Below are 15,957 nucleotides of genomic sequence, written 5' to 3' on the forward strand. Positions count from 1 at the left end.
AGCCTGCGCAATGTGCACCAGTCGAAGAGCGGAAAAAGAGCAAGACGGAGGACGCAGAGGCAGGTAAGTCATAACTTATTCTTTTTTTTATTATTATTTGTTCATGTATTTATGTATGTGTTTGGTAGTGACCCTACATTGAAGACCAGCTTGTGTGCTCTGCCTTCCTAAACCCAGGTGAACTGAGATTACCTGCCCTCTATGGAGCGCCTGTCCAGGATTGCAACCTCATGCTGTTTTAGTCTTTGCCAAGGCAAAGAACTGTTAGGGGAAGAATTTGGAATGTAATATGCTGGTGTCAGAAGCCAGCTGGTGTGTTTTACTGGAGTAAGCAGATGTCAGACTCCAATTCACAAAGTAGTTGGAGGATTGCCAGGCATTTAGCCGGGGGGCTGAGAGCCTTAATGAGAAGTGGAAGTACTGTAACTAGGGACATTGGGAATGATGCAATGGACGCTCATAGGGGCAAGTGAGCCAGAGAGGTCAGCAATGTTTCGCAGGGATGGGGAATGTGTACTGTGTGAGTCACCAGTGTAAGAAGTTGTAAAGAATCGTGGAGTTCCCATATTCCCAGAAATGACCACTCCCAACATCAACAACAACCAAAACATTGATACAGAAAAACACATAGGGGCCGAGTCCCAGAACTAATCTGAGATAAAAACCTAAACTTACTACTTTTGGTATTCACAGAAGGCATTTAGTAGCAGTAAAGTTAGGACTCCTAACTTTACTACTACTAAACTGAGATAAAATCCTAAATTTACTACTTTTGGTATTCACAGAAGGCATATAGTATTAGGAAAGGTAGTGGTGAGTTTAGGATTTTGTCTCAGTTTAGTAGTAGTAAAGTTAGGAGTCCTAACTTTACTACTACTAAATGCCTTCTGTGAATACCAAAAGTAGTAAGTTTAGGATTTTATCTCAGATTAGTTCTGTGAATCGGCCCAAAGAGAGCAAGTCCCTGGAGAAGTAGGTCATCGTCTACTGGTTGGGTAAAGCCCCTCTCCCTCCAGTCCCCACCCAAACCAACCACACCAACCTGTGGAGCCCCTGGTCGGTCCAGTAAGGATCTCATCTCGGTTTGGGGATCTCAATTGTTCTCTAGATCCTCTGGGATGCCATCCTCTGGGGTGGCCACTTTGAGGTGCTGCACTGCTCTGAGAATGTCCAGTTTTACCTGCAGAATTTTATCTGTGGTAGGGGAGCTGATCATGCAAGTTTTCTTTGGATTTTGTCATTGTCAACTGGGTGTAGATCCTTCCTTTTGTTCGGCCCTCTCGGGACAATTATCATACGTTTCGTTGAGACCCAAGACTCAGCAGCACTCCTTGGTGAATCATACCTGGTGTCTCTGGTCCCTGCCAGGTGAAAATGAGTCTGAAGGGTGGCCTCACTGGTAGGAGACATTGTTAGGTCAGAGGTGCTCTGTTATTCTGCATATTTGGTGGTGGCACTGCAGTGTAGAAAGGGCAATGTCCTGGAAAAAAAACCCGTGTATGGCCCTCCTTTAGCACGCAGTCCATGGCGTGAGCCGAGTCATAATTTTCTCTTTCTCACTGAAGAAATGCACCTTGGTAACAATGTCCGGAGGACTCTCCGTACGTTTGCATCCAGGGTAGGTCCTACGATTGCAGCCTTAATGTCCCCGGGCCGGTTTCGGAAGTGTTAAAGCAGTTTCTAGACATAGCCAGTGATGTTGCTGCCATCTGCGCTGCAAGGTAATTCTCTGATTTGAATATTGTTTCTTCTAGACCTATTTTTGAGATCCTCTTGTTTGAGGGCCAGGGCTTCACACTGCTCCTCTAAGATTAGAATGCGATGTTCTGCTGTGTGGAGCTCAGCTGAGCATGGCTTTGATGTCCGTCAGGCAGGAGATAATGCCTGTGATGTCTCTCTATAAGTCATAGAGGTAGCCTTTGATGTCCGCTCAGATTGTGGTGACTTCATCCTTGGTTTACCGAAGAAACTGTTGTAGGAAATCTTCAGTGATGGGGGGCTATGAAGTAGGAGTAGGAGGTTAGTTGCTGGGGAGATCTGTGGCCGATGGAGTGGTCTGCCCCCTTACCGCTCTGGGCTTTGATAGTAGTGGCTCTGCAAGATCTGGTGGTCTACATATTCATCAGCGTGAGGCTGGGCAACCAGGGGACAGTGTATCATTCAGCAGCCCACCCAAAGGATTCTCCAAGCAAGTAGTGATGGACAGAATGTGGGCAGGGAACATCCACGGAGGCCGTCCCTTAATCCGATGGTTAAAGTGGGGCTCTTGTCGCTGAGACCACGAGTTACACGGTCTTCCGGGTTGTGAATGTCTACCTGACGCAAAGGTTGCGATTAGAAAAACTAGACCACATCCTGCATGAGAATTTTCGGTTGGGTCATGGCTACATCTGTCTATTTGCGGCAGCCATGACAATATACATAGCTACATTGTACATAAAAGTATCTATATATTTATATACATAGCTATAGATATAGACATATAGATTTATAGAAATAATCAACCATGTTAAGATACAGTTTAATTGCAACCTTAACTTTTAAGTACTTTTTAATAAAGAAAACAATATTAGTTCTGTAACCATTCTTTAACTTTCAATACATTTTAATTCTCTCATTTCCTTCAAATTTTGATTGTAGCCACAACACTGCAAACCTATTTTCTAACATCTATGTAATCAAACAGCCAATATATTTATTAAGATCCCCCCATTATTAACACATGAACACAATCTTATTGTTGATATGATAACATTAATATAATTTATATGGTATAAAAATGTAGCATATATATGTTAACTAATTTCATTGTTATTTTCAAGAATCCCAAAGATCTGTTCCGGTTTTTTAGCTACATTTTCCTCAAAATCATTATCATTGCTATATCCTAGCGCCAATAGCAATCTGGAGATATTAAATATTCTTTAGAGAATATTGCAGCAGAGACATAGGTCACTAATGTATTAAAAAGCCATTTTTATAGCATCCTTTTTATGTAATTGTCATAACACTGTGCTCTGATGGTTGACATGCAGGCATATTTCCAGGATTTACAGTTTACAGCCAGATAAATCTGTAAAACTGGCGAATGCTGCTGTATTTACATACTTGACTCCACATCATGAAATGTGAATGTTAGGTTTGAGGCCTTCTTTCTTAAGCTTCTCAGACTGGAAACTTTTTATTGTGATTTTTCAATGTAATATTTTTTGATCTTACCACAGCAAACTGAAGCAGGTCGTCCCCCAGCTCATTCTTTATTTTCCTGAAGAGGCTGACCACGGTCTTACAGGGACCGCACCATGCTTGGTATGCATCTACAACTGCCAGGAAAGAGACAGATTGCTTAGTCAAAAATCAACTTTCTTCTATTCTTAAAATTAAAACAATTGTCAAAATGTAACTAAAAGCAATCATGATGATAAACAATACAACAGTCCACATTTAGTCTGTACATGCCCCCATGAGAGTAAGAAGGAGAACAGGGTATAGGCGAGCAAGAAATATGGTATATAATCTGACAGAGCAATGCTTAAGGAAGCATGCAAAGAGGACAGGACACCACCTAAAGTAAGGCACATGTGAAAAAACCCATAAAATATATGACGTATGAGGAAGAAGACATGTAGCAGCAGGAACCATGGGGCACAGGAAACAACACTGGGTGGGGAAGAATGAGAGATCAGCAGGAGTAAGAGGAGATAACGTTATGTACCTTCTGGAACAAATGGTATATTGATGGAGGGGGTGCAAGCCCAAACACCCAAAAAATGGGTCAATGTCTATCCAACTAGCCAGTATGTTAATCGATTTAAGTGATCTTACCGTTATGTAATTACTGAAAAATTGTAAAGATGTTAACAGATGTCGTTTCGATGAGGCACACAATGTTAACTGCTGCTTATTTGTTATGTATTAGAATACCAATGTAATACAATCAATAAAAATATTTTTTTTTAGAAAAGAAAGAAAAGTTATGTACCTGGCATTTCAATTCTCTATCCCGGGTAACTTTATCAAGTTCATAAATCATATAATACATCCTGCAGGTCAGTTGATCCCAAAATACACTTGAAAAACATTCATTTTTCCCTTTGTTCTTAATTAAAAGATTAAATATTCCAGCTGAAATCCTCGAGACAAAGCAAGACATCGACCTGTTTAGTTTAAGCTTAGATCTTCCACTGGCAGAGACCTCTTAGAGTGCCCTGCAAAAATAGCAGTTCTAATCTGAAGGCGACTTGGCAGAAACATAAAATATCCTCTGAACATAAGGGATGTGAGGTACACAGTTGTTAGACTTGGGGGGTCTCTAGTTGGCACAGGTATGCACTTGTGACAAATAGGGACCCTCGCTTCTAGTCAGGGTAAAGGGGGTACACTCCTAAAATAACCCCTGCTCATCCCCTTGCTAGCTTGCCACGAGCAGACAGGCTTATCTCAGAGGCAGTGTGTAAAGCATTTGTGAACACATACAGTAATCAAGTGACAACACTACAGATGGACACCAAACAGGTTTTATATAAAAAAATAAGTATTCTTTATATAGATTTACCACAAGACCATTAAACGACAAAAATCCACAATACTGTTACTTTAAGATGGTAGAATTTAGCTTAGTTCTCTTTAGTTCTTTAATGCAACACTTTAAGTCAATGTACCTTTAGATGCGACACGCAGGGCAACGAAAGTGTTGCAACGATGTTGATGCGATGAAGATTTTGGTGCAAAGAAATAAAGACGTGAAGATCTTCCAGATGCGGCACGCTTCTCCGATGTTGTGAGAAGACTCGATTCGATGCGTCAGCTGCAGCGGTGACACAATTTACGTGATGCGACGACAGCAGCTTTGGCGGCGACACTCTTCTCCGACATTGCGAGACACTTCCGTTCTATGCGACAGCTTGCAGTGGCGACACACTTTACGCGATGCGACGACAACGGGCTCTGACGGTGGCACGCTTCTCCGTGGATGCGAGGCGCTTTTCTTGATGTGGTGCAATGCATCAGCTACGATGGCTGCAATGGCGACACGCTTCTTCCTCGATGCGAGACACTTCTCTTGATGCGGTGCAATGCGTCAGCTACGATGGCTGCGATGGCGACACGCTTCTTCGACGTTGCGAGACACTTCCGCTCGATGCGACAGCTGCAGCGGCGACACACTTTACGCGATGCGACGACAACAGCTCTGATGGCGGCACGTTTCTCCTTCTTGAGTCGCGCTTCCAGCTCCTTGCGACACGCAGTTCCTCAGAAGGCCCAAAACAGCAGAAGGCACTTCCAAAGAACTCTGGGGAGCTGGGAGGTGAAGTCTGTTGTTCCTGAGACTTCAGCAGGAGGCAAGCTCTTTTCCAAGCCCCTGGAGATCCTTCACAAGTTGAGCAAAAGTAAACACAAAGTTCCTTTCTCCTCTCTTTGGCAGTAGGCAACCCCTGCAGGCCAATCCCCCAGTTTCAGGGATAGTCTCTCCTCAGTCTCTTCTTGGTTCCTCTCCTCAGCAGAGGTTTCTTCTTGTTTTCCCAAAGTGATCTAAATTCTTGGGATCAGGGTCCCAATACTTATACCCCAAAATCCTTTGTCCTCTAAGGGCAGAGGGGCCTTTGCTTTGTTCAAAACGGTTCTGGTCAGTCTTGGAGCACTTTGTTTACCTGACTCCTTCTTTCCTTTCAGAGTGCAGGGTAGAGACATCAGATACACCACAGGGGGTGGAGCCAGCATTGTGGAGGGAAGGCACAGCCCTATTCAGGTCGCAGGTGCAACTCCTCCCTCCCATCTAGATGCAGATCTCTCTATTCCCCACTGGGTCACCTCACCCTGTCTCCTGGAATTCCCCAGCCCTGTCACTCAAACTCCAGACAAGGAATACACAGCCTAGCAGAGGCAGGTTTGGATGGTTAGACAAGAAAATACCTACTTTCTAAAAGTGGTATTTTCAAACACAGAATGTTAAAACCCACCTCACTAAAAGATGTATTTTATCATTCTGAGTTCAGGCAAACTAAATTCGAATTTCTACCATGTTCCCTAAGTCAGTTAGGATTATAAAATGTAATAACCAAACTGACCATTCTGGGCTATGGAGAACAGGTAGCCGTGCAATAGTGAAAAAAGAAAATGGCTGTAATTCACTATTAGAACATGCCACACACACCAGGGCATGTCCTACCTTATCCTTACATTGCACCCTGCCCTTGGGCCTACCATAGGGGTGTCTGATATGAAGAAAAGGGAAGGTTTAGGGACTGGCAAGTGGGTGCCCTTGCCCAGTCAGCATGACAGTACCAGACTGCACGTAGGCTCTGCACTGGCAGACCTTAGGCACACTTTTACAGGCTGCTTCTGTGGGTGGCACAACCAGTGCTGCAAGCCCACCAGCAGCATTTGGATTTACAAGCCCTGGGCACTCCTGGTGCACTGTACTAGGGTCTGACAGGTAAACCAAACCAACCAATCATGGAATCACTAATTCATACATTAATTTACAATAGGGAGAGCATTTGCACTTTAGCACTGATCAGCAGTGGTAAAGTGCCCAGAGTCATAAAACAGCCAACAACAGGTCAGAACAAATATAGGAGGAAGGCAAAAAAATCAGGGATGACACTGCAAAAAGGGCCAAGTCCAACAACAGTTATGAATATGATGATGATACCTATGATGGTGGACTGCTTTGCAAGTAAGGTAATGTTCCTTTCCTATCATCTGGTCTTCATTAGTATTTACAACAGATATCAAAGAGTAGTAATGAGACCATGAGAGCCCAGGACCCAAGGAGAAGAAGGAAAACAATCCTACAGACCATTCCCTTGCGACAACATAAATACTGCCCACACCAGAGGATCTGCTTTTCTTCCTCTTCGTCTTGCTGACACTCAGGCAGATGCAAGCAGACTACCCTGCTCAAGTTTCAATGAGGAGACTGCCCTTGTAGTCATGTTTGCTGTCAAATACTACAACTGCATGGGCTCCTTCTCCTTCAGTGGAGCACAAAAGGCAGCCTTCTGTCAGGAGATGCCAGACCCTGTCAACATATTGAGGGAGGAGGCCCGCACCGTTGGGGGCAAGATGAGTGGAGGCAGGTGAAAGAGTTCTCCAGGATTCATTTGGATGAAGTTCTGCTTCGAGGGCCAACTGTATTCTGCCTCTGTTCCACCTTCCTCTGGAAGGCTGTACTCTCCCCAATGCACCCTTTCAACTGCTATATGGGCTGCCTCTTTTAAACAACATTAATGTTGTGGCAGGTAAGATTCTAAAGACCTCTGTCCTTTCTCTCTCTCTCACCAAAAGCAAACTTACAATCACTAACCCATATCTGTCCTTTACTCATAACTGTATTGTTTATCACATATGCACTACTCATAAACACTCTCTAACACAACGCCTATCAATTACTACATATTATATAATCTTTTATTTCAAAATTCTTTCATACAGCAACTCTTTCAAATCAAGTGGTAGCTTTGGCTGAGGCAGGAGTCATTGCAACAGCTGAAGGGCAGGTTTTGCAATGCCCTCCTCCGTAGATACACAACTGTATATCCTAATGCTACCAATCTTACTAACACACTATAGCTATTTCTATCACTTATCTAGTTAAATCCTAACCATAGATTTGACAATGTTTTTGAATGTCTTTTAATTGTAGTCAAATGTAACCTTGATAGTTACACTCTTATATAGTCATATTAAAAAAAAATCCTTTTGATTATCTGTAATGTTGTTACACCCACCACCTGTCACTGGCAGCCTTATGCTACTATGGTTTCTGCTCCTAGAAGGGGGCAATCACCTGGACTGGCACCAAAAAGCAGATGGCTGTTAGAGACAGCTAATTTAAATGACTGCTCTTTTGCCTTTGGATGTCTTTTGTCACAGATCCCTACTGGCCCATGCACAAAATTTTATTATTTTGTGTTTGATATTATATATTTTTTTAACAAGTGGCACCTAGACGTACAAATGTAAGGATAGCACATGAAGATATCTGTTAGGCCTTGACTTAACTTGCAAGAGAGGATCCTTTGTGTGTCTCAAAAAGAGCATTTCAACCCTTTAGATGGCACCTTCTTGTATGATCTTGGGAGGTTTTCTCCTGTATGTATGTCTCCCTTTCTCCTGTCAGTTTCTGTCATACAGTCCTTAGAATTCACCTTCACACCATCAGCACCAATGACATCAGGGGAAATTCATTCTGCAGCTATATGGCCCTGTTCCATCCATCAGTCAGGCAAGTCTGGGATCCTATGTTCTTTACCTTTGTATTTCATCATCAATCAATTCAATAAGTCCCTTAGGTCTATTTTAAAAGTATATCACATATTAAAAGTCTGTTGATTGGTGTTATTTGTTTTTCCTTTCTTGTATGTATGTCTAATGTGTCAGGATTTCTGCTCCTGATGAATTCTATCGAAGGGTAATATTTGTTATACATAATTTATATCTCTCTAGCTGCTGGATCTGGAGATACTTTGGCAACACCAACTATAAAGAAACATGAAATCTCAAAGACTCAAAGCTCTGTGGCTGGAGCTGGCGAGTTCACATTGTTGGGATATAATAATCGCATTCCTAGACTAACCCTTAATTTTATAATGTTTTTTGCACATATGGTGATAATAACCTTCTTCTTACAGGCACTGGGGACGTTGCATCGAATGATGATGCAGAACTATCTAAAAGCAGAGGATGGTGGCCAATCCAAGGAGAGAATCCAGTCCTTCTCCAAACAACAATGTCAGTGGTCAGCACTGCTCGATAAGAAGATGAGAAGGATGGCATAGATGACAAGGAGGGCATATTTGGTGCCCCAAAAAGAACATCATCAAGAAGGCCACTTCACAGCCAGGCAGCAGTGTTTTTCCTAACCGTAGTACCTAGCCATTAGCTAAGAGGCCATGGATGCTTGTTCCTCCTATGCAACAAACATCTCCACTCAGCCCTCAACTAACAGATGCCTCTGTACAATCTCCCTACTCATTCCTCCCATGGAACTTCATCTCCAGTCTCCTCTTAATCACCTGAGAGACAGAACAAACCTGGTGAGAAGCAGGTATCCTCATTCATCACTGCTCCCCCACAACCACCCAGATGGCTCCCTCTCTACATGCTGAACACAGCCAGCTGTCCATATGAGACAGTCATGCAGGGGGGTTGCATGGGCTAATGCTGCTGTCTAGGAGTGTAAGAAATTGGGCTATTGGTTGAGAGGGGTGGAATCCCTACTCCGGCAACAACCGCATCCTTGGCAGAATGATCCACAGACGTCACTAAATTAACCTGTGCTTAACCCTCTGGTAAATTGGCACTAAAACAGTAACATTAAACGTAGAAACAATATGTAAAGTACTTATGCAGCACACAAATAACAATAAAGTGAAAACACAACAAAAAATGCCACTTGGGGTTATCTGGTCTCGCTAGACTGGAGGAAAGTCACAAGTTGAGGCCAACCGTGATGGGGCGCAGGTTGGTAGAGTTCCTTGTGCATTGGAGGAGGCTGCTTGCTGGAGCCTCATGTTGGTTGATCGTTGCAGATGGTTGCTGTCAGCATGATTTGTGTTGCTGGTCGTTGCGATCGGTCATTGACGGTGCAAAGAGCAGGTCTCACTGGAGCTTTGTGTTGGCGGTTGTCTCAGGCGCCAGAGTTTGGTGCAAACATAACATAACGTGTATTTGTAGAGCGCACATTCACCCAAGGGTATCTTGGCACTGAATAAAAGATGTTTATTGTTACCAAACTCATTGTTCCTCATTTTATCGACCTCAGAAGGATGAAAGGCTGAGTGGACCTGCTGGTATTTGAACCTGTGACCATACGGTTGAACGCGGGCCCCTGCAGTGGATGCATTAGTCCACTAAGCCACCAGATCCGGCATTATACGGGCCCCATTCGCTGTTGCAAAAAGCCCAAACGTCAGAATTTCAACTTTTTCTTCACTGATGCCAAGAAAGGGTCCAGGACGTAGGGGATCAGGACTCAATCCAGCAGAGGCCAGCAGCAGGAATCAGAGAGGTCCAGGCAGGTCCAGTTGCAGCTGGTCAGCTGAGTAGTTGCAGATAGGCCCCCTGGAAGCTTGTTGTGTCCCTGTAGCTCACACAGGAGTTTAGTAAACTGACCTTTGGAGTCACTCTGGGCTGCCTGTTATCAAGGCAAGCAGGTCCAATCTTTCTTCTTCGAACAGCAAGGCAGTTTTTCAAGCAGCAAGACAGTCCTTCTGGCAGCAAGGCAGTCCTTCTTCTGAATCTCCCACAGGTCCAGGAGTGTTCTTAGGAGTGGTTCTCATGGTCCTGTTTTTATACATGGTGTCAGCCTTTGTTTGGGGAACTCCCTGGCCTAGACAGAAAGCTGGTTCCGGTCAGTTCTTACCCTTCCCCTCAGTTTGGCTCCAAACTGTCTAGGGTAAGAAAAGGCAGGATAAGCCTGGTGTCAGGGTCCTTTGTGTGTGCTGTGGGCAAGGTCCTTTAAAATACAATCAGGGCAGTGTACATCTCCTCCCCCTGTCATCCTGCCAGGAAGATCCTCTCTCAGCTAACCCAGATCCCCCTGTTCACTGTCTGGGCTCAATGCACATATTTGATGGTGGATCCATTAGCAGGCTCAGGCAGCCCAGGGAGGTGGAAACTCCCAGATAAGTCCTAGAAACTTTGGACAGGAAAATGGCAAATTTCTAAAAGTGCCATTTAAAAAAAAATGTAATCTAAAATCTGGCTTTAACATTAAAGAGGATTTCAAATTAAGATTCTTTGAGTGTAAACATCACTTTTCTATCTTCTCTCAATCTAAAATTAGGACTTTAACTGAAATAAAGTAATCCCATGCTAACCTATGGGAGAGATAGGCATTACAGCAGTGAAAAATGACTTTAGATGTTTTTCACTGTCAGGACATGTAAAACTTAAGAACACATGTCTTACTTTGTAAATACCATGCACCCTTCCACATGAGCCTTTAGGGCCTACCTTAGAGGTGACCTATAAGTATTAAAAGGGAAGGCTTAGGCCTGGTAGAAGGTTTATTCTCTCTCTCTCTCTCTCTCTCTCTCTCCCTAAACACAAAAAAGGGTCATAAGAAAATATTTAAAGACCACTGATACATTGCTCCCAACCAACTACAAGCACACAGAAGAAGTGCAGCAGATCTAGGTGGACCTGTCAGACTGGATAGGTCACAAATCAAGAGTCTCTTCATCCAAACAAATAGCTTTATTTTAATAACAAAAACACTCACCCACCTATAGGTGACATGCTTCTTCATAGGGTTCTTCCTCACACCACTTCCCAAAGGTCAGTGCTTTGGGCTACATATCCCTAAAAGGGAGGAGCTCTTAAGGTTTTTTGTTTTCAAGTATGCCCTATGTGAGTTGCAAGGTAGTGGATGGGATTGGCAAAATGTAATGTATTCAGTATGCAGGTTAACAATACCTCTTTGTGTATTAAGTGTAATCGTTATTGAGTCTCTGTAAGGAATATATCAACAGAATAGTAAAGGTGATAGGACTTCAACACAGTAGTTATAAAGGGGTCAACATGTTTCTGCCAATCTCAATATCCTGCTATGAGTTGTATGCCATTCTTCAGGAAGATAAAGGCTTCAATATCACTCTGCAGAAAAGGTCTGTGACAAAAGACAAAAAAATCAATAGTAAGAAAGGGTCTCTGGTCACTTTGAATGTGGATGTGTTCACCGTTCACCGTTGTTGTCACCTAAAAGAAGAAATCAAATGAAAAGAGAAAAACATGAGACTTCAGTATAGGTTCATTTCCATGACATGAGCATGCATGTGTGTGCCACAAAAGAGTGGGTGTTTATGCTCATCATGCACATTGTGTTCGTTCACAATCATTACATGTGAAAGAAAGCTGTGTGAACCACATTCATCATAGCTGTATATCAAAAATGTATGTATGTCCTTACCCACAAACTTTGGGTTTCAGGCCTCAGTTTCACAATCTCTAACACAGCATTGTCACAGGGCTAAAAGTAGGGATTAAGGTGAAAGTCTTACAGACACAAAGAACCTTTTTCAGCAAAACATGTTTCACTTGTACATGAATAAGGACACAGGGTCAATATGTGCACCAGACTTTTCATAATGTCAAGTATTTACACAATAATATTTTCTTTTTGCAGCTAGATGTTGAAAACTGTAAAAGTATGTTACGTATTTGGCAGGCACCTTAACCAAAACACGAAATCTAATAAGTGCCCTCAAAGTTCTTCCATGGTGCTCTGTGTCTGTCAAAAAGACATTCTCAACAACGTGTTTGTTCCTTTGTGTAATCATTCTAGAATATCTATTCATCAATTTATTGAAAACAGTATTTCACTAAATATCCTCAGTCAAGAAACTTGAATAGTCACCATTGCAAGCAAGATATGTGATTCATGCATGAGTAATATACCAATGCTTAGCCACTGCAAACGCAGTCAAATCACTGCTGACATATAGTCATTCATTGTGCGGAAATCGTGGCCTGAGTCAATTGCTGCTCATGGACTCAAAATCAAACACAAGTGTCACAAAATATACAGAGTGGACTCCAACATTTCCAGGTCCGCTGTCCTGCCAAAGGAGTCTGTCTGGTTCGAGGAGACAACGCGGACTGTCTGTGCAGCCCCTAATAAAGTTGTCTCTACACAAGTCATTATATTTGCCACATCTGAGCAGAAGCTCATGGGAATTGTGGTCCCTGCAAATCGTTGACACACATATTGTGTCTGTGCTAGGACTTATGGACATTGTGGTCTTAGCCAAAAAAGGCAACCCCAAATATGCCCCTTCAATCATTACTGTCAGTTACTGAGACATACATGCACCAAGAATAAAATTAAGAATAACCAAGGGACACTGTGGGCACTCCTGAAAGTAAGGGGCCACTTTCCTTGTGGGTTTTACAGTATGTTCAAACTCATGGGACATGACACAGAGATTGACTTGGATCTTCAGAGACCCTGGGAAATATGGCATTACAGCAATTGCAATACCAGTGGCGTCATCTATTTGATTATCTGTCCGTGTTGGCTTCGCTACATAGGGATGACCACACACAAAATAAAGATAAGAATAATGGCACATAGGAGCACAATCAGAGGCCAACAGAAAAACACTATCATGACGGGGCATTTCCTCAGGAAAAATCATGGAGAAATGTTTTTTTTTAGGACAGTGATTGATAAACCTGAAAACCTGCCTCGGAGATCTGATCTAAAATAAAATCTCTTTCTTAGAGAACAGCGTTGGGTTTATAGGTTGAAACACATATATTGGGTTATAATGATGACATACCGTGGATCAGACTTGATTGATGTGGTCCTTGGACAGCATTGCCCTTTGATACTTTGTCCATATCTGTTTTGGTTATTATGGTGGACTGCCTACACATTCTTTTTAGATAACAACAACCCAGATGGATGGCTTCCATTTATTTAGGGGGCGACGGTCACTAATTTCTGGATAATAGGCGATTTTGGACTTTTTTGGAACAGTAATGATTGAAAGGACCTATTTGGGTTCCCACTTGTTAGGCTTTTTCAGCTAAGACCACAATGCCCATAAGTCCTAGCACAGACATGGTAAACGTGCGTCTGCCTTTTGCAAGGACTACAATTCCCAAGAGTCTCAGCTCAGACAAGGCAAATGTGTGTTATGGTAGACATAGATGTAGGGGGCGTGGCTTGAGCAGCCATCAGCTGGAAGTCTTTGCGTGAGCTCTGCTGCTCCCCAATTTATCCGACTGTTACCTTATCTGGAACCCGCCATCACCGATTGCTGAACTGCCTACCCAGACTTCCTGTCCATGCTGCTGCCGCTGCCTGGAGCTACTACTGCAGAGGGAAGCAGGGACAAAGTACAACGGTCAGAAGGGACCTGCCAGCTGCCTGCCATTGCTGGAAGCAGGCTGCGATGAAACCAAGGAGGTGGCAAGCGATGCGCCATTGACAGGGTGCACTGGCCTCTAATGCCGGGCGTTCTTATTCTCTGAGCTTCCAGCCTCTCCGAAATGGACACATGTGCCACGTATCCAGTCGCCCCTTGGCCATCATTACTGTATTTGGAAAGGGTAAATCTGCATGTTGACTATGATGGCAGCAGCGGTCCTTTATGAACTGCTGCAGTGCAACAATCTATGACTGGCTGCAACCACCCATGCTGCTACCCAAGGATGTTCCTTTCGGAACACCTTGTATTTTTTGCCATCCTGTACACCTACTGAGCTGCTCATACTAACACTTCTAGGGGACTTGGCTGTTACTGGTAAGCGGGTCCTCTACCTACTTGCTGGAATAATATCTGCTGCACCATGGTAGGAGCGCCACTGGGGCTCACTCAGTAACAGACATTACACACCCTCCTCCAACATAGCATTAATGGACCCTGAACTATTTATGTGTGTAATAGCTGCTGCTACGTTCCCGGACCTTTGGTGCTGCTTGTGCTGCCACATTCCTCACTTTATTGGCCACTGGAAAGCAGCCCCCACGTGGCGGCACCGTTTTAGGTTCGAGTGGACTATTGAAGCGAAGTGACCCTCCGTGGATCACGATCACCTGCTGAGTGGTGTTGGGTCCTCAGATAGTGCTACTCCCCCACTGGCCATTAGCGACAAGTTAGACTGTTCTTGCAACTGTGGAGAGAATTTGTACCACGCTTGAGACCACGTGGACATCACTGGATAGCAAAATAGATGCAGTGATGGCGGATCTGACGCTGCTACATGCGGACAAGGTCCATACCGCTGAGTTGACCATCGTTGAGCTTCAGCCTAGTACTTGTGAACTTCACTCTTCAATGCACATGATGGCAGAACGAGTGGAGGTCCTGGAGCGCTGCATGGAGGATGCGGAGGGCCGCTCACGTCGAAACAATGTACGAGTGGTGGGTTTACTGGAGGAAGCGGAGGGATCAGATGCCGTCGCTTACATGGAACAATGGTTGCGACAGCCATTACCTCAGGAAACTTTTTTGCAGTTTTTCTCAGTGTAGCATGCTCACAGTGTTCCAGCATGCCGGCCACCCTTGGGCTCCAACCCCAGGCCATTTTTGTTCTGACTCTTACACTACTGTGACAGGGATGTCATATTGCGTGAGACACGAAAGCTGCAAGAGATCATGGTGGATAACGGTAAGATAATGTGTTTCCCAGATTACAGTGCAAAAACAACAAAGCTCCTTTTTAGTAGTGAAGCGCCGCCTCAGTGACCTTGACATTTGATATGCTCTCTTTTTGGCGTGACTGAGGGTGGCAGCAGAGGTAAAAACACACTTCTTCAGTTCTCCAGAGGATGCGCGGGCACAATGGGTCTCGAACTACAGAACAGTCATTATGGACTGATGCCGAGACCCTTGGCAGGGCGGCTCTGGGACGGAGTGGCCGACGTCCCCAACCATGGCACTCTTCTCAACTGATGAATGCACCTGACTTACAACAAGTCATTTTGGAATAGCATCAGGCTTTGCAGAGTGCTGCAGCAATATGCAATCACATCCAGGGCTCAGAGCTGGTGACGATGACTTTGATAAGTCAATCAGCAACGATGGCTCCACGTCTACATGACCTTCTCGGGCGGACTCAACAGCCACACCTGAAGTCACGCTGCAAACGGCTGAGGACATTATCTGACACCAAGACTGCCTGATTGCTAATGCCTGATATTCCCACCAAGACCGCAGGATGCGATCTGACATGTCCTCCCCTCCTAAAATGTAATCAATTTGTCTTTCTTTCACAGAGGAGAGGTTTCATCGTCATGTAACTGTCACCTGGCCCAACTCTAGGAAACCTCCATTTTATTGATATTTGACTCAGTGTGTAGATATTTTATGACCTGATGTATGTATGGGTTCTTGCGAGTCCATCCTCAATTGTACAGGGCGCACCCTCATTGTCTGCTTAGCTTTTGCTGAGTTTATTGAACTGTTTGGGTGGAAACATGTTGTGCCTCTGCTCTATTCA

The 15,957-nt window shown here is 44.0% G+C and overlaps 1 protein-coding gene across 3 annotated transcripts in view; it reads right to left on the bottom strand.

Moving 5' to 3' along the window:
- Positions 1-15,957, bottom strand: part of NME9 (NME/NM23 family member 9) — a 592,734-nt gene that overhangs the window by 455,538 nt on the left and 121,239 nt on the right. For all 3 annotated transcript variants that reach the window (XM_085648664.1, XM_085648665.1, XM_085648663.1), the window contains one exon: positions 3,220-3,323. In XM_085648664.1, coding sequence (XP_085504790.1) covers positions 3,220-3,323 — 104 coding nt within the window. The remainder of the gene's footprint in view (positions 1-3,219; positions 3,324-15,957) is intronic.

This window comes from Triturus cristatus, chromosome 3_2, assembly GCF_964204655.1.
Source record: "Triturus cristatus chromosome 3_2, aTriCri1.1, whole genome shotgun sequence".
Taxonomy (NCBI): domain Eukaryota; kingdom Metazoa; phylum Chordata; class Amphibia; order Caudata; family Salamandridae; genus Triturus; species Triturus cristatus.